Here is a 23354-nt window from a genome sequence, read left to right on the forward strand (position 1 = left end):
AGATGTGGTATTTGTATTAGCACCTAGTTTGGGGAGAGGAGGTAAACCTCAAGCCAATAACATTCATCAAGCATTATCACAAGGCTCAATAGTAATAGAAAATAATTCTAGGAGAGACCTATCCACTGGGGAATATATGATAATGGGAAGGAGAGAACAAAGACAGAGAATTGGTAGTATATGTGGGAGTTTTGTTTATGCCTATGTTGCTACAAGGCCGTAATAGTGGCACATGTTGGCTGTACAGATATCCCATAGCTATAACAATATTGGAAAGCCCATTCCCTTTTGGTTACCTCCTTGGGTGTAGTACAAGCCATGATACATATTACCAATCAAAGAGAGTTGGTGGGCAAAGGGAGTTGCCAGTGGAATAAGGTGGATCCAATGAGCACCTCACACAAGCCACACACAGGCGAAACCCCAGCACTCAAAGTTTCTCATTTGTCATCACTGTCAAACTCTGCACACAAGTCAGAATCTACATATAAACAAAAAAATAGAAGTGTGACTGACAGATAGGTAGACTCTTCCACCTAATCGCTCACAACTGGTATTACTAAGATCACCTTCTTTTAGCTGTCAATGGGAAAACAACCACCATTTTACACACAAAAAACCTCAAAGCAATTTTAAAAATGTGTCCAATAGTCGAACATATTGCAATCCAGTAAATATTCATTTGAAAATAATAGTGTGTAATTGTTTTATGATTAAAACACATTCTCATGTGTAGATTACTAACAATCAATTTTTAAACAATCTTATCATGTGGTTTATACTGCAGTGTAGGCAAATCAGAGTGCATCAATTTATACAAACCATGCTTTATTTATTTTATTGTAGTTTAGGATACAGCATTAAACAGACAGGTTTGCACATGGAGGACAGTTGTGCAGAAAAATATATCTGAGAGAAAAGTTACGTTTAACCACAATTATCATCATCCCCATCTCTTTCCATAATTAGTATTATTATTATTATGATTTACTAATACAGAATTGCCAGTAGTGCCTCTGTCTAGAACATGGCTAAGTCTGGAAAGAGTCCATTTGGTTGCATCCACTTTAGCATCTGAGGCTGACAGAAGCATTTACATGCCATAGTGTAGCTAGGACATAGCACAGTCAGAGTACTTTCTAATCCACCTCCAGATTTTGTACAGTAATCGTGCTCTATGAGAGATTTCTCTACTTTTTCCACTTTACTTTGTGGGGCCAAGAACATGTCCTCAGTGCCTATCAGAACCTTTTAAATTTAGAATTCATACTATGAGGATAAGACTGAGAAAAAAATACTATTTTTCAAAGGGCTTCTTATCCCTTATGATTACAAATCAAAGTTACAAATCTAATTTCAGGATGCATTATCTAATGTATTTGCCAGCACTGTAGTATTTTCTCCTCTGGTATATTACATCTTCTCCTGCATGTACTGAAGAATTTAAATTAATTACAAATAAAATATGTCCACTATTGTCTGGATCATATTCTATATGACTTATTTAAGGTGGCTGTGCATAGGTGTATGGTGGAACAGGAAGGTTGTTAGCCCATGTGTCATAGCAATGGAGTCCCATATTTTGAAAGTCATGTGGAGCTGAATGTTAGAACATGTATTCATTGGTCGCCTACTTTTCGGAAGCCATGCTGTGTCCTATTAGGTTTTACACTTGAAAGTGTATTTGATGTGTATCAAACCTTCTCCATCTCCAACACAGGGTAATCAAAAAGCTAGTTAGGATACCTGGTAGTGTAACTGAAAGTCTAGTGGACACACTTCTCCCTCTAATTCAGGACTCTGGAACAATTTGAGGGGGGTACGGCTAGGGGGGCTGGACTATGTTCCACCCCAGATAAATATTGGTATGGACTGTGGTAGGGCTTCCGGGAAATTCAGTTCAACTGTAGTTGTTGGTGCTTAGAAAAATAAATGTGCCCTGTTCATTTTGACAGCAACCAAGTTAGGAAAAGCAGGGCCAGCTGCACAGACAACTCTGTATCGCTGTCATCAGGCCTGGGTAATTAGCTTGGCAAACGCTTTCTTTGGTTTCCAAGAGATTTTGATTCCCAAGTAATTTTTCTGGCTTGTAACTGAAGGGAGCTTCTCCTCCTCTTTGCTCAAGGTCAAGTTCACAACTTCAGCCTTAAACATATTTATCTTGTATTCGGCTGCATTGTCAAATGGTGGTAGTTAGTGAACCAATGCTGCGTAAGAGGTTTTTGGGCAGCCTGTCACAAGAAAAACATCTTCAGCGAACCTCACAATCCTGTGCTCCTCACCTTCAAAAAGTATGGCTCTGATGTCTGTTTTGTCTTACCTATCAGGCCAGCTGTGTTATAATAAGGGCAAATACATTGGGGGCTAGGGTAAGCCCTGTTGCATACTCACTGGAGTAGGGCATTTCAGATGTGCACTTTAAGAATGATGCGTGCAGCTGGAGAAGCATATTTAGCCATAATCACTGCTATATACTCGGGTCAAAACCTACTTCCTCTAAAGTCATCCATAAAAATGTCCACTCTACCCAGTCAAATATTTTCTTTGTCTCCAAAGATCCTAAATTGGCAGGTATTGGGATTTTTTATGTCTTCCTGACTAGATGTATCAATCTTCTGATATTGTCATATGTTTCCTCCCTTAAATACAATCTGAAAGGCTAGGTGAACAAGGCCTGGTAACATCTGTTCAGTGCTCATGGCAAAGACTTTGAGTATAAATTCACATCAATATCGAGAAGGGCTATAATCCGCAAGAAGAGACGTCTAAAGGATCCTTTTCTAGCCCTAAAATGATAATGACAGCTGTCTGCATCTCTCATTGAAAGGATGACTTGGCTTGCCTCAGCCATGTAAGACTCTAGTTAGTCTGGGTTTAGGTAGGAGATGAACATTTTGTAAAACTGCTGGTGAACCATCTGGGCCAGACACCATTGAGGTATTAATCAGCTTGAATGCCAAGCTGATCCCCTGCTGTATTTATTGGCACTTGCTATGTTTCAGATTTGCTTTTGGATAATCTAGGTAGCTCAGCATGTGAAATGTATTGCCGCAGTGGGTCCTTGAAATAAACCTCTGCTAAACACAGTGCTTAATCTAACTGTTTAAATTCCTCCTGCTTCTTTTTTTCCCTCAGCCATTTGTCTGCCATTTATACAATTTCTTTAAATTAACATAGATTTACTCCATTTTCTTTCTCGTAGTTGACATGCTAAGCTGGTTTCTACTTTGTTATAATACTCATTGAAACATTGCTTGAGGTATAAGAGAGTAATTTCAGCTTTATTAGTAATTATAATTCCCAACTGATCCCTAGTGCTAAGTCTTGTGAGTGAGGGGCCTTCTTTGTACCAATGCTCTGCTTCTATTAGTTCTTCTTATAATTTCTGAGTTTCCAAACGCCTCAACATCTGGCACAACTGCCTTGAGGTCATCTCATACGATGAGAGGTGAAGTCATGTCATTGTCATTTAGCAAGATGTATTCTATTTCGTTATGATTTTTTTCCTAGGTTTTGTATCTCTCACAATTTAGTAATGCTGGCTCCATTTAGCAAACTTATTGTTTTGATAGCCTATATCCAGAATCAAAGACACCAGGGTAGGGCCTGACATGATTGGGTCTATGCCAGTCGCACTGGTTAGCAAGCCAGCTCATTATCAAATACACAATAATTTAGTCTTTAAGATGACTAGTGAGTATTTAATGCCAGATTAAAGCCTCCCGTCATTATTACATTTCCCACTGAAACATTTGTTTTGATATGGAGTCAATAAAGAAACGGCAAAGCCAGTAGGTATCAGCTTTTAAATGGTGAGCGATTGACCTTCCCAATTCTTGTCGATAGTGGCATTAGCACACATGGTAGTCAATCTTGGAATGGGTGGTCGCCGATGTGCACAAATGCCTTGTGAGGCATGCACGAATGCACTTTGACGCATGCTTGCACACGCAAATGTAAGCCATTTTTAAATTTACTGTTTAAACATGGTGGACAGCCATGTTAGAAAGGCAAATTAAAACCTAGGGAAAAAAGTAAGTGTGCAGTGCAAAAATTCAGCACAGGGGTTTGCCAGCATTTTACAGTGGCCGTACTCTCAATATAATAAACAAAGAAATACAACTTAAACACTACTAGCAGGGTGATGAGCAGGATGGGAAGCACTGGAGAGTGGGGGGAACAAAGTAGCACATAGGTTGGTGGGAGGTAAATAAAGAGGAAAAGGTGGAAGAGCAAGGAAACATGTGCACTCCCATTGAGTGTTGAATGGCAAAAAGTAAAGTTGCCGAAAGCATGCTCTGGAAGTATATCACTAGTCCAATCAACCACGGCCTGTCCTTTGGAGCTCCTTTGGAGCTCGCCCTTTGCCCCCCAAGAAGAGTGTCTGCCAGGCAGAGCAAAGGTCAGCCGGACAGTCTTCATTTTCAGGTCAAGCAGCCACGAGTTAGACATACGCTATCTGCGCAAGCTACCGGCTGCCTAAGCTGAACTTTGCTGGGATGAGGAGGTCACAGCTCCTGTGGGGTGACCTCCTCACCCCAGCAAAAGTCCTCCAGGCCCTCCCCTTCGATGAAGAAGGGTAGTGTCACTCATTGCCTCGAACCAGGGGGACTTCAGCTTTAAGCCCTCAATCAGTAACAACTCGTCAGTGTAGGGTGGGGTCAGCACTTTCACTGACCCCCATCTCACTCTGTGACAAGACTTGGGACTGCTGCCCTTAGGTCATACAATGAGGGAGGGCAGCAGTCCCAACCCTCCTGGGATCTCCGAGGCTGAACTGCAGGTAAGTGTTTTTTTTTTTTTCAATTAATGTTTGGTGCATGCATGTATGTTTGAATATTTGATCAGTGTTGTGAATGGATGTGTGTGCGTGAATTCATGAGTTTGAGTGTATGTGTGCAGGTGTGTCCCGTCAGACCCCTCCCTCCCCGCCACTGAAACCAATGAGAACACTGCAAGACCTGCATGCTTCTGGGTGGCACAAACTCAAAAATAAAAAAATAAGGAGCAAAACCATGGAAGCAAAAGATAGATGAGGTAGGCAACAAAGCCATCCAACGAGGAGCAAAGGGCTGAGCCAACATGCATTCTATGTATATCTAATGTCAAGTTCTGAGTGATTTACTTCATTATGGGAAGTCAATGCAGCTCTCCTTCCCTTCACCATTTCCGTCTTGCTCCGTGTCCTCTGATATGTTGCGGGATTTGTCTCCAGTAATGTATAGAGTAAGAGGGAAGCATCATAGAAGGATGGGGATAGAAATTAATTGGTAACAAATTCATCGTAATCTAAGATGACTGTAGTTGTGCAGCATTCACACTGTGCATTAAACCATCCTGTACTGTAAATAGGCTCTACTGTTAAACTCAAATGGTAAATCCCTGCACATTAGAAAGTGCACCACAATCAAGACATATGAAAATGAAGTCAATGTGACTATTTTAAAGAACTACAGGACGACAAATCAGCTTTGTTGAGGTAGCCAGGAATAGTTGTCCATTTATAGTGGCTGTAATGAAGATTAAATATTCAAATACTGCTGCGTTTTCAAAGTGGACATCAAAGATGTTTTCTCTTTAAAGAAACACTGTAGTGCAGAAACCAATTTCGAGGCAACCCATGCTTGGTAAGAGCCATGCTGAAGTTAGGGAGGGTAAGCAACATGGAGAGCGAGGGGCAGGAGAGCAAAGCAAAGGGGAAGGCACAATGTCAGAGCGAGCAAGAAAATATATGCACCCCTGTGGAGTGTGTAAAAGAAAAGTAAAATTGAATTCCCTGAATCCAAACAGCAGTAGCAAGGGAAGCATATAAGTCAATCAGAACAGGGTGCGACCAAAATCATCCTCAGTGGGACAAACACTAGAATAGAGAGAAAAGCCATCAAATCAAGAGGCGATAAGTGAGAAAGAAAACAATGCAATCCAATCATGAGGAGCAGGCTGACCGAAAGCCCACTCTATGTATACCAGAAACAGTTACTGCAGTCTGTAACAGTGACCAAAAAAGGGCCCTGACCAGTGTTTGGGGAATAATCAGTGTAATGTTTTTTTCATGAGGATGCTCCTAGCCTCTCATGGGCCTGTTAAATAGAGTCATGATGTACAAAGATTATTTTGTGCTACCAATTGAGTGATATAAGATCAAAAATAGTTTAGATATCAGCTTTGATTGATCTTTCAAAGAAGAGGTGTCTCCTGTAGACAAAGACCTTCAGGAGGCTTTGCTTCCAGGTCAGGTCATTTCAGCAGTCATTTTGCTGCTGATTTCACCGACATGATCATAATTATTCTATTCAGGCTGAATTCATCCTCTCAATGGAAACGCTTTATCTGTGCTTGAGCCATTAGAGGATTTCCTAGGAATGTGTAGGCATGAATGTGACATGACAATCTCCAATACGCCAGAAATGTGGAGCCAACTACTGACTTCCTTTTACTGCGCAGCATCAACCCTTTTGGTTCCTCCTATGAGCAACAAAACTATCAACTACAATAACAACCCTAACAAATCTCACCCTATTGGGCAAATACCAATGGGAAGGGGACAATAAACCTCCACATCGGCCACCATGCCTTTAATGGTCATCCCTCCAATCTGTGGGTGGCATGATTCCCGCCCACCCCCTGGACTTCTGTGAACTAACAGAAGCTCAATATAAAATGCTTTAATTTCGGTCTTGTAAAGGTATAATTAAAAGATGTATTAAGTATTTGTACAATACTGGCTGGATATGACCAAAATCACAACATTTTTAATGACGTGAAAGAAAATTATTTGTAATAGGATGCAACATATAATTCTATAACATGAATTTAACAATAAATTGATACAGTGTTGTATGACCACTCAATACATATTTTAAAAATATCTAATTGGACAGTGTTGTACCTTTACATTTTGCACCCCAGGCCTTTCGGGTTTATGGGATACTCCTGTTGTTTGATTTAATAATGCATTTACCTCCCAGCAGCACCAAAGTCTTGCCTAGTGTCCTGAGGCTGAAGCGTGGATAAAGGCAACACCGCTCACCATCCTTTGGTAAGTTCTCTATGAAAAGGTCTCCAGTCCCCTGTGTAGGCTCTGGAGCAGACCAAGTCGAGTGTCTTCCATCTGAATGCATGGCTGTTTGCCACTTTCATCTCCAACATTATATTCTTGTATGTTTTCAATTCCTCCCAACTGGTAGTTGTATTGCAGCCTCTGTTTGCCACGAGGAACAACCCCCCTTTGCTCCTATCAGTGTTCTGGGTGATGTTGAGACTCTTCACAAGTGAATCCCTATCAGAGAAATGACGTGTTTGGCCTTCCTTCTCAAATCTTATTTTTTCCGAGTTGGTCTCTAATGGGCTTGACAGTGTATCTTCTCTACAATATTGCTAGTGAGATGTCTTGGAATAACACACAAGTAGACACCTTAAAGGAGATTTTTTTTTAGTTTATCTGGCGGCTCTCAGTAACTCTTACTTTTCCATGAAGTAGTGGAATTTGGCTAGCACAGCTCTTGGTGTTTGATCATGCAGTGGTAGTCTAGCTCCCACTCTATGCACTCGGTCTAGTTTCACCTCTGCATGATTGTCACCCAGTAGAGCTGAGAACAAGCCAACCACAAATGCATAGGAGGCACTTACCACCAGTCATCTGGTCTGTTTGTGTTCCTTTTCTTAATCTATTTTCCAGCTCCTCGTGTATTAGAAAAGCTGGATTTGTAATACTTGCAGCCATTCAATCATTTGCATTAAATTGAAGGTCAGAGTCCAACTGTGTCACTTTAATCTCTATATCCATAGTTTTTGACCCAATAGAGTCTATGTCCTGTTTGAGGATAGCTCCTCATTCAGTACCCTCTTAAACTTTTTTAAGCTGTCCCCAAGATCAGACTTGGTGAGGACCATGGAGACAATTAAGGAACACTCTTATCCCATTGATCTAAGGTATTCTAGCATCCTTTTCTGCCCTTTTTGTCTCCTCCTATTTGCCAGCATTCAAAACTAGGGACTTGTACCATAACTAAGGGAGCCGAGCACTGTTTGGATGAATCCTTTGCCTCCTCTGCCTAAAGCGCATTGCAAGAACGTGACAAAATTTCAGCTGATAAATACCCTCCTTAATTCTATACTGGGAACAGACCTCCCTCCTAAATCTCTAGAGGCCATACATGGATGTTCTTAGACAGTTTTCTAAAGCTACTGGTCTATTTATCCAGGCATATGACCCTGATTAAGGTACTGCTGCTTTGAAACCCCATATTTTGATCCTACATAGTCACAAAAACTCTAAAAACAGGCTCCATTTTGGGGAAGTACCCAGATTCATGACACTGTATATTTCCCTCTCAAATCTTGGTCCCTGGTCAGCACTTTCCTCATCATGTGGTTACTAATTGTCGGTAGGTGTAGCAAGGTGGGAGTAGTGGAGGGGCCTGTGTACTCCACTCCTACTATTTACTCCATCGCTGGGTCTCATTTGGGTCTCTCAAGAGACGGAAATCTCCTGTTCTGGGACATAAACTCTTCCCTTCCCGAAGTCGACCGATTAAAGTGAGCCACTACCAGTTCTCCAGGGGTCTCTTCAACAGTGTGTCCAAATTCAATCTCACATCTTTCCTTCTGCAGTCTGGATCTTGTAATGAGCCATGCCCACTCCTCCTCTCATGATGCAGGTGCTATCTTGATTTGCAGGGATCAAACCTTCTCATTCGTTTCAGCCAATTACCGTAATTTCATTCAAAGACAAGGGTCGGCGGGGCTTTTAATTTCTGATGCCAGTCCACATCACTTCACCGCCCTGGTGGGTCACTGGCAAAGGCATAGATGTCATATTGGGATGGTTCACAGATCCAGGTGGTCTTATATCTATTCTTCAGTTTTCAGCCACTGTTTATCTCATATAGCAGCTCCAGGTGTACCTCTCACCTGTATTCATCTAGGGGTATAATCTTAGGGCCCTCATGGAAGAAGATTTTATCCTCCAACGGCAGACTGGCCACTTGAGGCTGAAGGGGGGATATCTGTTCAGTTCGGCACCAAGCCCTCCCCTCTGTTGCATCCACTGCATCATAATTTCAATCTACACAGTACACTAGATAAAAATATCTACACTGCTATTTGATAGTTTGCCTGTTACAGTGAGACCAAGATGCAGTAGAGCATCAAAGTATCTAGAATACTATCACTGTCAAATAATTAGAAAAATTATGTTTGACAAAGACTTTCAAAAGAAGTGTACACGTACAAATCACTGTATTTGGTATGTTTTAACATTTTTGATCAGTACATGCATATTAGATTGATTCCTGGATCCATAATCAAACAATGATTTAATTGATATACTTGCAAAAATAAAAAAATGTCATCTCTTGTGACTCAGGAATACACAACCCTTAAAAATACTGCACCATCTCAGAGGAGATCCCTATATCGGAAATGACAATGCAGCAGTGGGGAAAGAAGAACAACTCTGGTACAGCATTAGGCAGTTGTAATTTCTGAAGCAAGTATCTTACCTTATCAAGGATGTATGAGTTAAGATAACTCACGAATCCCTGTGAGGAGACAATACTAGTCTCATCATCTCTGAAATGGTCATCTAAGATTTTTGGATCGATGGGGATGTTCAACACAGTATACAGGTTGTGGGACAGCACCTGGTAAGTGAAATTTAAAAAAAACATGAATATTGATTCACTGTAGAGAAAATCTTTATAAATGTCAGTTGAATGGTATGTAACGTCAGAAATACAGTCAAAGTATAGCTATTATATTACGATTATCAGGACCTTAAGATACATGTACATGAAAGGATGTGTGATTTCATTCCTTCTTCCCATTTTTCATATAGGCCACTGTTTTCTTAGAATATAGAGCACAATTACAAAGGCCTGTGAGTTTTGTACACATTCTGCAGCTGAACAGTGCAAATAGCTCAAGGCAAACTTGCTTTTGGGCTTTCCTTTGATGTTTCTTCTTTACACAATGGTCATACAACATTAGTTCCCATCCTAGGCTTGTCTTTCTGATGATAAAAAAAACTGTCAGCCCCTTTTCAGTATTTGGAAGCTTGGGCAGAAATTTAAGGGAATGTACAGAACATGAGCAAACCTTGCAGTCCCATGTGGAACGTAAAGCTATGGAGTTATGCCACTGCCAATTTTACAGTGCTGCAAGGTTGAATGATCACAAAGGGGACCTGCTATTAGAGTTGAATCTTTCGGACATAGGGATAAGATTCTGTGCAAAGCCTTGGAAACAGGAAAACTATAGTGGCAAAAGTTCATAAATAATCTTGCTCCTTTGGGAGCTGTGAAAATGTTGGCATTCTCGATGGAATCATGAGCCTTTGCAGACTCACTATTAGAAGTCCTCTGGCCATCCTAGAGTACTGGCCAACAAGACATGCTAGGTCCAAGCTCTGGAACTGAAATGGAGGCTTGAGTGCCCAAAGGAGATGCTCATTAGAATTACTGGAAAATGGAGGCATAAATATATATATAAAAATACTGTCCTCAAAAGCTGTTGAAATGCGGAACAATTTTTTACTATGCTCTGCTTTCTGTCCATTCATTTGGAAAGAAAGATGTTCCAATTTAAAAATTACAAAACTCTTCCTATGTTTGGTAATGTCTGAACTGAAAACTATTTATCTGTTGCTGTCCAGGAGGACAGGAAGGGACTCACTGTCCCAGGAACCATTGCAATAGCCCTTAGAGGAGGGGCCTCTGTCTGCGCTCCTGCAGCGCTTAAAGAACTTTCATTCCTCCTGTGGCGTGGGACACCTGCAATCACTTTTGCTGGCAAGGAGGGGATTCACTATCCCAGGTACCATCACACCAGCCCAGAGAAGAGGGGCCTCAAAGGGCAGCAGGAGTGCAGACTAAGTGCTTGCGTTCCTCCTGCTGCACTGGATGCCTGCAATCTTTGTTGCTGGCCAGGAAGGGACTCACCAACCCTGAAAGGTGGGGCCTCTGTCTGCACTCCCACTGCTGTGGTGCTTAAAGCGTTTCTATTTCTCCTGCGGCGTGGGACGTGCCCAAGTTGCTCCTGGGCAAGGGTGGGCCCATCTTGCACCAGTTTTTGCCCGGAGGAGGTTGGGCAGGGCCATCCACCTGGCATCTGCTATTCTGCAAGGTACGAACTTTTAATACTTGTTGAGCCGGGGGATGTTGGAGGAGGATTTATCAGTGATCCCCATTTGTTGCTGTTGTGCTAGTGTTCTTACACATAGGGAACAGGGACAGGAAACTGCTGGAGACGTCCATGAAGGACTCCAAAAAATAAAAAATAAACTACTGTGGCAACCACCAAAAATATCCTAGCTCAGATAGGCATTCTGAATGACTAGGTGGAAACAATGTTTCACTCCAAATCCCCGCCCTTGCCTAATTATTCATCTGCCCCGCATCCTACTTTAACTCATAGTGTTAAGAGGTCTGGAAAAACCCTAGCGGGTATTTTCACAACAAATGCAGGGCAAATGGCCAAAGCCACTGGGTCAGAGCCCCGCAAACCTCAGAGTAAGAAATGGTTGCACTGTGATGGTACTCTTCAGACATTGTGCTTGCCTCCGAGGCTTCTGTGCCTTAAGCCCATGGTACTCCTAGCATTATATGCAGTAACCAATATGCCCCTTTGGCTGGCCCAAAACCTGTTGATGTTGTTGAGTCACCCGCTGTGCTGGGTCCACAGGAAATCAAGCTGGATCGTTGCCAAAATTCTTTCATGCCCTGATAAAGACAGCTGCTGAACTTAAAACTGAGGTAAAAGATCTAGGAGCCCAGATAAACTTTCATAGAGCTACATCATCCCTATCCCAACCACGCCAATGGGTGACCCTCCTCTACTGGGCATGATACATCAGGCCTTTCACTTTGCGAAAATGACCCGAGGCACTATCCTCCACCGCCTGCTTGTATCTCTTAGTAACCCAGTCTTTCCAGGAATTCCCATAGGCTAGGGCAGAGGATGGATGTTCAGGACATGGCTTATCATACTTTTTTTCCAGCCTCTCAACTGCCAGTGAGATGTGCCTCGGGTCGCAAAGGGCCTGGACACTTGCCCTGTGGTCTAACCTCAAAGTTGGTTTCTACTTGCTAATATGGCCCTTCAATAGCCAGCCTTTGCCCCCCTTCCTGTGGCACGAACGCCTGAGAGGGGATGCACGATCTTCATTCACAACGAAAGCCTGAGAGTGGATCCACGATCTTCAAGCACAATGTCCCAAGGGTGCCAGAAGGGGCAAGAAAAGACCAAGACTCTCTGACTAACAAAGTGATCCACTGGGTACTCAATGTAAGGAAATGCTGGTCAGTCATCCACCAGGACAATGTTGGAATAAAATGCGTGTCCTCACCAGGGGGTGGTTTAGATTGTGGTGAGCTCAATTTGGCTTCTTCGAATATAGCAGGTGACCTTAATGCCTTGGAGGTGCATTTCCCTATTCCTTTGCCAACAAAGATTTGCCTAAAGCTTAATGCGCTCAGGGACATGGGCGAGGATGATCTGAAAATATGTCAGCGCAGGTGTGCTGAATCAACTGAGATCTGATTGTCAACACTCCCAGCGGATTCATCCACTCTCATCTCTAATGCAAATCTGCAACTTGAAGCCTGGAATGTACTATCCTGGAACATTACCTGCCTTAATTCCAAACTGGCCAATCCAAACTTAGGGGGGTGGTTATTGACTAATTTGGTTTATGTATGTTGTAAGAAACCTTGTGTACAGAGCATATATACTGAGATGGCCGAGCAATAGAAAGTTGTAATCCCAGATCTGAGGGCAGGGGTCGGCCTGCTGGCGGGCTAATCACTTGGGTCAAGAATTTGTTATCCTGCACAATTAGAAGGCTTCAGTTAAATTTTACGGCATGACATGGAGGCTAACATTATGCAAATCTCCTTTTATTGCCCGCTCACAGCAGCAACAATAGAAAGAATTGAGAACTTTTAAAACATTCAAATAGATTATATAGTTCAGCATCACGCAGCCATCTTCTTTCTTTTATTGCTGCTGCTCACAGGATACGTACCGCCTTGTTCATTTTCCCTTACCAGTCTGTTTTTTAGGTTTTACTGTGAATGTTAGTTGAAACGTTTGTAAGCCTGCGCTACACTTATCCCTTTGACCCCCTGTGCTTTTATTCTCCTGGGTGGTCTTTATACTTTCAACACAAAAAGAGCATGTAAATGGTCACACTTGTTCGACTTACTGTTTCCTTTCAAATACTGGTGCCAGGCAGAGAACGCGCTCTCTGCTTTTAAAGCAGTCGCACGTCCTCAGCCTCTCACCACTGGCCCAGACGCTGCACTGCGTTTCTCTACATTCGAAGCAGCCGTGGGTCCTCAGCCTCTCACCATCGGCCCAGACGCTGCACTCCGCACATCAGCGGAGATATGAGTATTGAGTGGAGAGTGCACTGCTTTTCTGAGTTGTGCTGCATCCTCAATTTCAATGCCCTTCATTTTCAAGCGTTCCGCTTTCATTACACTTGGAGACGCAACATACATGATTTTAAAGAAAGCAATTAGCAACAACTGTATGGGCAGATCATCACGTGATTCCCCCACTGGTCGGCTACCATTTTAACAGGGTGGGGTCACCCTGGAGTGCATAATGATTGCAGCCATTTTCTTTGTTTGGGTGCCCTTATTACCTCACATGAGGGTTTTTTGGCAGTTGTAGTCCATTGACTGCTGTTGCACTGACACATTTTTCCTGATCTTCTCTGGAGTCGGCCGGTTTCCCTTATATAAGTTCTAATTGGGAAGATATTTACTTATTATCATCTAATAATTTTAAGATTATCTGGTCTAATAATGTTGGATTTACAATCTAAATAAAAGCTAAAGAGGAGGTTGGAAGAAATGATAAGTAGAGCAGTGGATACGTTGATGGGGTCACTCTCTGACTCCACCAACAGTAGATATGAGGAACTGAGTAAAAAAAACAGAAAGTTTTAACAAATTCCAAAACCATAGAAGGAAAAGTTTCAGAGCAAGCAGAATATTCAGGCTGGGTAGTTTCACAGTAAGAGAACCCCAGCGACAGAACGACTAGGAAAAAGTAAAAAGCGAAAATTGCAAAGAAGGGTCAGATAGATGATGGCGATAATAATGAGCTGTCCATCAAGGCCTGGGTGTTCCAGTATCACAAGACAGTGATGAGGACTCAGAACAGGAAATTAGCCTGTCATATTCTTCTGATTTTGACTCTGATCAGGGAGTAATTGAAATCAAGAAATGAGGAACACCAGAGGAGTAAGGCATCGGGGTAAAGAAATGGGCATTTTCGACCCTTTGGGAGATGAAATGTTTGATCCCTTCTTAATGAAACACCCTCTATCCTCAGAATGGGCGCCAGTATGTGGCTGAATATATCTCCTTCTAGATGAGAAGGGATATACCAAAAGAAGGTAGGCCTCACATGAGATCCAAATCCCCTCGCCTATCTCTCTCTGATAGAATAACTATGACCCCAGAATTGGATGCAACGTTTGTGGCAATAGGAGTGGTAAGGACCCAAGAAAAAAGCTAGACAGAGGCTTAAAATCTTGTCACAATTACCTCTTGGATGTTAGTATTTTACTGAAAATCGACCCCAAATTAATTGATTTTGCAAATAAGGAAGGAGGTCCCTCTTCTCAGGGCCAATTATTTGGTGAGGATTTCATAAAAGATATGGCAAAAAATGTTGGGGTCTTCAACTTTATTCAGAAGTCCCAGAAAAACACAAAAGTATTTGCAGATAGGGTTTCCAGCAGGGCCGGGAGAATGAGGTGTCTGTTACCAGGCCGAGACCAATATAGATCAAGACCCTTCTTGGCTCACGGTATGAGATATTAATAGTCAGGTTTCGGATCCTACTAAATGTTTTATCCTCGAAAACAAAGGTTTTCTGGCAGATCTTCCACAGGTGATAGGAGGCTGAGAGGAATATGATCAGGTAAGATTTTCCAAAGATCTTTCAGATACCGTAATAAAAGTGGGCAGCAGGGTAGCCCAGATTTGTGGGAATTGGAAGTTGGTGACACAAGACCCCTAGGTTTTGAAAACTGTCAAGAGTTACAGACTAGAATTTACAGATTCCCCTGAAATGCATTTCTCAGAGGAGAATATAAAGATGGTTACCCAAGAGGTAGAGGATTTGCTGGTAAAAGCAGCCATAAAGGAAGTCACAAATGGTGTGATAGGGTTTGTCAGCACCATATTGTTGGTCGAGAAAGAAATTCAATGGCATGCGACCAGTAATAAACCTAAAGGAATTGAACGAGTGGGTGGTATACCACACTTCAAGATACCAGGGATCTACCCGTTATGGGATGTGTTAAGGAAAGGAGACTGGTTAACAAGGTTAGATCTCAAGGGTTGTTAGACCTGTCATCCTTGGCGTGGTCTCCCCTGTTTTTTTGCCTCTGCTTGCCATGCTTTGACTGTGTGCTGGACTCTGGTTTTGCTGTGTTTGGTACTCTGAGCACTTTACCACTGCTGACACGTGCTAAAGTGCAACTGCTCCCTGTATAAATTCTATGTATAATTGGCTTTTCCATGATTGGCATATTTGATTTACTAGTAAGTCCCTAGTAAAGTGCACCAGAGGTGCCCAGTGCCTGTAAATCAAATGCTACTAGTGGCCTGCAGCACTGGTTGTGCCACCAACATATGTAGCCCTGTAAACATGGCTCAGACCTGCCAGTGTCTGTATGTTCCGTTTTAAACTGCCAATTCGACCTGGCACGTACCTAAACCTTCCCTTTTCATACATGTAGGGCACCCCTAATTTAGGCCCTAGGTAGCCCCATGGGCAGGGTGCAGTGCATGTTAAAGGTGGGACATGTACTGATGTGTTTATACTGCCAAATTTGTTTTTCAGTGTTGCAAGCCCTATCTCACTCATAGGTTAACATAGGGGCTGCCTTTAAATATCTTTAAAGTGCAGTTTCCCTTTAAGAGCAGATAGAGATGGGGAGTTTGGGGTCTATGAATTCACAATTTAAAAACACATCTTTTGGTAAAGATGGTTTTTAAATTGTTTGTTTGAAAATGCCATTTATAGAAAGTAGGTATTTTCATGCTTAAACCATTCTGTCACCCTGCATGCTTGTGTATTCCCTGTCTGGGTCAGACTGAGACTTGGGCTATTATTGAATCCCCTCTAGACAGTGACACAAAGGGAGCTTGGTTGTAGCCTGCATATCTTGATGAACCATCTGAGCTAGATTGGAGGAGTGGTCACTTACACCTGAATGGGCTGTGCCAGCCCTCACACAATGCAGCCTTCACCGCCCTGGTGTGTGTCTGGGGCCAGGCCTGGACAATGCAGGATCTTGTGAACAACAGAGACTTTCCTTTGAGGTTTGCCTACTTCAAAGGTAGAAATGGGTATAGGTAGTGACCCCAAAACCCCAGACTTTAGATTACTTCTGGAATCAAGAGGAACCTCTGCCAAGGAGAAGAATTGAAGAGCTGGAGGAGGAGTACTGCCCCTTTGCCTGTGACTGTGCTTTGCTGGGTTGGCATGCAGTTGCTGCTTCTACCTGAGAGAGGACAAAGAATGGACTTTGTGGTGTATTCCTACTTATGAAGAATCTCCAAGGGCTTGGACTGAGCTTGCCCCCTGTTCCGCAATCTCAGGGCCCTCAAAGACTTCCTTTTGCCAGCACCTGGACTCTCTGCTGAGACTCCTGTCCGACCAAGTGGTGCCTAATCCAGTCCCTGGGCCCTTGAAAGGAGCAAGCTGGTGGAAAAACCAAGTAAACCAAGTAAACCAACTTCGGATGACTGGACTGACGCCGCTGCCGGATTCCGTGACACCACCTGCAACTGAAGCTGTGGCCCTCACTGGAGTGCGACAACCCCGCAGGCCTGACGCTGCAGCAGCCCCGCCAAAGTCCACAACTCCGTGAGTCCCGAAGTGCTGTGTCACCGATGTCCATGGCAACCGACTTCGCCTTACCGCGCCGTGACTGCCGGATATCAACTCAGCCGGAAGTGTGCAGATCCAACGCTTCACACAGACGATGCCTCACTTCCACGGCAAGGACCTGACGACTCTTTGTGACGCTTCCGCTCCGCAGCACCGGAATCGACGCCTCTAACTCCGTGCCCCAGCTTGTTTCCTCATTTTCACAAGGTACTGTACAGGGGGGGTCTGTGTGACACTGTGTCCGACGCCACTGGCATCAGATTGTTGGGAACGACACTGTCACAATGGTGCAATATCAATAATTAGAAGCATTTGTGTTTCTAAGCGCTATATTGAAGTTTAATTTTTAAAAGTTCATAACTTTGCCTGTGTATGTTGGATTTTTGTTGATTTGGTCTTGTTTAGTTCTGATAAATATTGCCTATTTTTCTAACCTGGTGTTGAGTCATTTTCTAGTGTTTGCACTGTATTACTGTGTGTGTGGGTATACATACTTTACACATTGTCTCTGGGTTAAGCCTTTCTGCTCGTGCCAACCTACAAGGGGGGTGACGGGGGTTAACTAGGTGTGTTTCTCTCTGCCAGACTCGCGTGAGGGTCCTTGCGTGTACAGGGGTTTACCTGAGTGCCAACCAAAGGCCCCATTTCTAACAAGGGTGCATAGTTAACTATCACAATCTGGGAACCACATCAGAATTTCTTCCAGTTCAGATGGATGGGGAAATTATGACAGTTCAAAAGTCTCCCTTTCGGTCTATCGTCAGCACCCTGGTGCTTTACAAAGGTGCTTCACCCAGTAGCAGCTTGGCTACGGACAAGCGGTGTAAGATTAATGATTTACCTGGAGGACATCCTAACTATAGGTCGCAGAAATTAGATAGTATTGAATAATACAAAGATGGCCATAGATTTACTAGCATTCTTAGTTTTCTGATAAACAGAAAGAAATCTTCTTTAGTCACAAGACAGACAACACAGTTCCTTGGTTTTATTGTGAACACAGCCTTGGCAGAATTGAAACTTGTAAAGGAGAAGTTGAAAAGATTGCGGAAGAAATTGAGGAAATCCTTAGGGACAAAAGCAATGCCTTTGAGGATCTTAGCAAGGATTTTAGGCCTGTTATCCTCTACAATTCAGGAAATGTTCCCACAGCTACTAAACTACCAAGTGCTTCAGAGACTGAATGAAGAGTTTGGAAATAAGTTGGTCTTACTCGGAGATGATTTCTTCAGATCAGAAGTCGAGGAAGGAGATAGAGTGGTGGCTCAGGAATACAAAGCATGGGATGACAAGGTTATTTTCAGGGAGGACCTCGAAATTGTGATAGTCAGTTGCCAGCCTGGAAGGCTGGGGTGAGAGGAGTGAAGATCTGTCCATGGGTGGGCTTTGGACAACTCAAGAGAAAAGGCTGCATATTAATTGCTTAGAGTTGTTAAATGGTTCTTTCACAGTTCGCTGTTTTACCCAGGGAACGATGACATGTTGTCAGATTTGGCAAAAAAACGTTTGGGAATACTATAAAGATAAAGGAATTTCAGTTGTAGCAGAACATATTCCCAGTCTATCCAATGGAGTTGCAAATTGATTCTCAAGGAATTTCAAAGACTTGAGTAGTTGGAGATTGAACAGACAGATATTTCTGGAGATTCAGGAGAAATTGAGTCCTTTTCGTGTGGACTTTTTGCAGACAGGTTGAGCACTCAGTTGGAAAGGTTTTTCAGCCGGAGACTGGACCCAGATTCTTGGGAATGTCGACACCTTCCTGCAAGACTGGAGGGGTCTAGCACCTTATGCATCCCCTATGTTTGCAATGCTACCGAGATTTCTTCTGCAGGTACGGAGGTGCAAGGAGACGGTGGTGGTTGTAACTCCGGATTAGCTGTCACAAGCGTGGATACCGATTGTGATGGAAATGTCCATAGCTTTACTTGTCTTGATCCTGACTTTCAGAGAAGTAATCCTGGGACCAGCAGGAGAATCCCACTCTGTGGTAGAGCAAGGCCTTCTAGATCTGATGACTTGGAGGATTTCAGGAGAAAGTGGGAAGTGCCAGGACTTTTGTTAGAAGCTTTTAGGCTCATTTCAAAGTCATGAGCATCTGGAACTAGAAAGGCATATAGATTGGCTACGCAAAAGTGAGTTTGTTGGCATTTACAAAGGGATTATGATCCCACTGCAACAGATATAGTTCATGTAGTAAATTATTTAGAGTAATTGTCTGTATCTTGTCTTTCTTACAGAACAGTGAATGTATATCGATCAGCTATAGCAGCGGCTCACTATTTAGTAGGTGGTGTCTGTGTTGGTCAGAATATACTTACAAAGAAAGTTATGCGTAGTATCCGAGTTTTGAATCTGCTTGCAGTGAACTATACTTCTTTGTGGATGTTAAACAGGTTTTACAAGTCTTAGTAAGCTGGGGCTATAATTCCACTTTGTCATTGAAAACGATCTTTTAAAAGGTAACAATTTGACTTTGCCTGGAGTACTTTAGACGAACCTCAGATGTAAGAACTTTAGATGTTACATGTAGGGCTTACCAACTCGAGGGACTTTGCTCTTACATTAAAAAGAACAAAAACGTTATCGAAAACTATTTTCAATTATTTTGAATCAACTGAAAGACTGTGTGTGGTTAAATGTCTGAAAGAATACGAGAAAAGAACGGAAAGTTTGAGAAGTACCGTTGCTCAATTACTACTTTCTCACAGATGCCCTCATAAGGTGTTTTTGCCTCCACCTTTGGCAAGATGGGTAAAAGGGGTGATGAGTGAAGCTTGTGTGGATGTATTCAGATTTGGTACTTATTCACTTAGAGATGCATTTGCATCAAAGGCCTTTGCAATTTGTGGTGGCTTGCAGGATATTTTAAGAGCTGCAGATTGGTCGACTGAAAACATGTTCAGAAATAGCTATTGAAAACCTATTGAAAATGCAATTGATTATTTACTATTAGCACTTTAAACTGGTATAATGTTAGCCTCCGTGTCATGCAATAAAATGTAGATTTTTTACAGCCTTGTCGGCGGAAAATATGGATTTTATTAAAGACACAGAGGCTAAGATTATCCCACCTCTATATGATTGCTCCCTGATGAAATACATTAGGTTTTCTTTCAGATTAATAAAGTCTTCAGAAATGGAGGTTGGGAGAGTTAGAGCTTAAACTATGGATTGTGAATTCTGTTCGTCCATGTTTCCAGTTTAACAGCTTTTAAGAAGGAAGATGGTTGTGTGATGCTGAACTATATAATCTATTGGAATGTTTTAAAAGTTCTAAGTTCTTTCTATTGTTGCTACTCTGACCAGGCAATAAAAGGAGATTTGAATAACCTTAGCCTCTGAGTCTTCAATAAAATCCAGATTTTCTGCCCACCAGGCTGTGGAAAATCTACATTCTTTGGATGTACTAGGCTTGTCCCTTGCTAGGGGTAGGCTACCTTATTATATCATTAATATTTACAATAGAATGAGCAGAGAGAACAAGCCATCCAGAACTCTTTCCATACTTGAGGAAGTTAGTTATCGATGCCTAACCTTTCAATGACCAAGTAGTTGCAGCTGGCGATTTCAATGTAACTTTGAACTTCTGGCCCTTTGTCATTCAACCTAATAGAAGAGGAAGATGTGGCCTGGGAAGTTCAACAGCTAGATCTGCAACTTGTAAAAAGACACTCACTGGCGGCTTGTCAGCTGATGAGCTTATCTCTTTGTTTAGGTCTCAGAGCTTCTACTGGAAGGTCCATTTCCGACCGCAGAGGTTCCCATATCTTCAAGTGACTCTCACAAATGAGCCGTACTGATTTTAAATTTCTATCTTTACAACTGTGGCCCTCGGTTGTAGATATGGTGGGTGTTGACTTTCATGATAGCAACCACAACACCCTTAAGTTGATCCTCAATAGGCCTGGGACCCAACATAAATTGTTTGGTAGTTCCAAGCTGGCAGGAGAACTGTCCCTTACAAACAAGCGGCCTTAAAATGGGACTGTGTTTCCAGGGAGCAGAATACACTGGCACAGATTTATGGGAAGGTTCCTGACATTCTGGAGTGAATGGCTCCTAGCAGGTCTCTAGCTCTGTGGTTTAACTGCTATTGTAGAATGGCTAGAAACAACCTTTCCAAGTCCCTAAAAGCAGGTAATAGAACTGACATTTTTTGGGCCAGGAAAAACTATAAAGATACACTGACTAGGGCTAAATCTACCAGGGAACGAAGGACGTAGGAGGACCTGGTAGTTGCAGATAGAGCAGGAGATATTAAATTGTTCTGGGGCAGAGTGGCCCATGGTAGCCCTCATGCTGTTACATGTGTTGATTACAACCTACAACTGGACGTATGGGTGGAACCTTTTCAGAAAGTGTATACTGCTAAGACGACTTCCTTGTCTGGAGCTTCAAAAGTAGGACCCGCCCTTCCTGTGAGGGAAGTTACTTCTCTGACATTCCAACTTAAAGATATTTTGGAGGAAATACAGGCAATCCCCCCTCCACAAAGCACCTGGTCCAGACTCTATCCCTGGGGAGCTGTTCCTCTTGCAACCACTTGTTTGGGCCCACCACTTCCACCTACTATCTCATTCTATCCTGGAAGGTGACCTGATTCGTAGATCCTGGCAGACCGTCGAGATGGTGCAGATATTAAAAAAGCGCAGCAAAGATGACCCTGGGAACTATAGACCAATCAGCCTTGTTGATGCTTCTCAGAAATTATTTTGTCATTTCTTCCTATGGAAACTCATGGAGTGGACTCAGGAGAACTCTATAATTTCAGAAATGCAGGCGGGCTTCAGGAATAGGATTAGCACAGTGGATTCAATTTTATGATTTTGCAGTATCTACTGGAAAACAGTTCACGCTAGACAAGGGCCACCCACTGCGTGGTCTTTGTCGGTTTAAGATCAGTATTTGACTTAATTCCTAGGGCTGAACTATAATAAGTCCTGAAGCAGATGGGGGTCCCTGCTTATCTCCTCCCAGTTTTACTTAAATTGCATGCTTTTAACACTGCTCGAGTTAGAAATGGAAGCAAATGTGAGCTCACTGACCACTTTAAGATTGAGACTGATGTTGTCCCAGGGCATTTTCGCATAGCAACTTGATCTAAAATGGTGATTTGCGGTCTTGCCTCTGAACAGTGTCTGTGTGAAATGTGGGGGGGGGGGGGGAAGATACTGTAGCTCTAGCAAGTGCCCCTCTTGCAAATCAGTGGATTACATTTTGCTTTCTTTTGTCCTGCCTATGCTCGACCATGTGGTTTAAGCCTGTATGCATGCTCCTGGGTTATAGCCAGAACTGAGTCGCATTATGAGCCCTACTGTCCTACCCCAGAGAAGTGGATATTGTTGCTGTGGCCAAATATCTGCATGCAGCCTGGCTCATTCATAACCGCATTGTTCGCTTGTTGAATTAGCAACAGGATCCTGCCAGCAGTCTTTGATTATGCTATTAGTATCCGCACACTGCACTCTGCCCTTGAATGCCACTCGTTCTATTCCAATAGATTTGGGGCAGATACTGGAAGGTAGTAGGCTCTAGGTAGCCACTTTCTAGAAGCTTTGTACGGCCTTAGATATACCTTAAGATTTTCTCCACTGCCACGGGTTTGTCATCTGTTGAATCATCAAATCAAGCCCTCCCTTTAATGAGCACCTGCATTCTTTTTTGCTTGATTATTGTTTTAACAATGTAGATATTTTTAACGTTTTTTACTGAACTAGGATAAGTGATCAGAATCACCGTGGGGCTATATCCCTTTACAAATTGCTTTCATTGTTCTGGGAATGTCCTACACATCTACGATTGTTTTTTTTTTGTGTGTATTGGCACTTGCACTTTATGCTCTGATTGATGGCACTAGTGTAAATATGCTCTATGTACTGTATTTTTTATTTTTAACTTGCTGGGCGTTTCAGCATCTTGGCATATGCATGATGTTTTTATTGTGGCTTCATGGATTTAATATCCAAATTAAACTGAACTGATAGGGATAGTGCTGGAAAACAATATGGTATCTAAATTTTCCAAGCTTATTTGAAATAATTATTTAAAGATTGTTAAAACAAAACGAATTGTGGCTATTTCTGAAGAAAAATGGCAAGACCATCTTAGCAGAGTGACAGAATCTGGTCCAAATAAAAACATGATTCATACTCCACAGAATAATCGAATGCACACTTTTGCTGCCATTAGAAATGACTACATTGAATTTCATGAACGATTCCAATTATACCAAACCAAGTCTCACATATTACAGAGTTGCGTGGTTGAACTCAGATAAGTTTAATATATGCATATATGAATTAATAGCATGTGCAGCTTCTTGCCACCAATGCCTCTTCCGTCTAACTCTCCACTTACAAGGATCCAGATGGAATCCCTTGCTTACATTCTAATGATGACATTCTACACCCACCGTTATGCAACATAAGACCTAA

General features: G+C 42.5%; 1 protein-coding gene across 2 annotated transcripts in view; it reads right to left on the reverse strand.

Annotated features, from left to right (window-relative positions):
* The window catches only part of LOC138287598 (differentially expressed in FDCP 6-like), a 256732-nt gene that overhangs the window by 174973 nt on the left and 58405 nt on the right, over nt 1–23354 (reverse strand). For both annotated transcript variants that reach the window (XM_069228170.1, XM_069228172.1), the window contains exon 2: nt 9504–9644. In XM_069228170.1, coding sequence (XP_069084271.1) covers nt 9504–9644 — 141 coding nt within the window. The remainder of the gene's footprint in view (nt 1–9503; nt 9645–23354) is intronic.

This window comes from Pleurodeles waltl, chromosome 4_1, assembly GCF_031143425.1.
Source record: "Pleurodeles waltl isolate 20211129_DDA chromosome 4_1, aPleWal1.hap1.20221129, whole genome shotgun sequence".
NCBI classification, from domain to species: Eukaryota; Metazoa; Chordata; class Amphibia; order Caudata; family Salamandridae; genus Pleurodeles; species Pleurodeles waltl.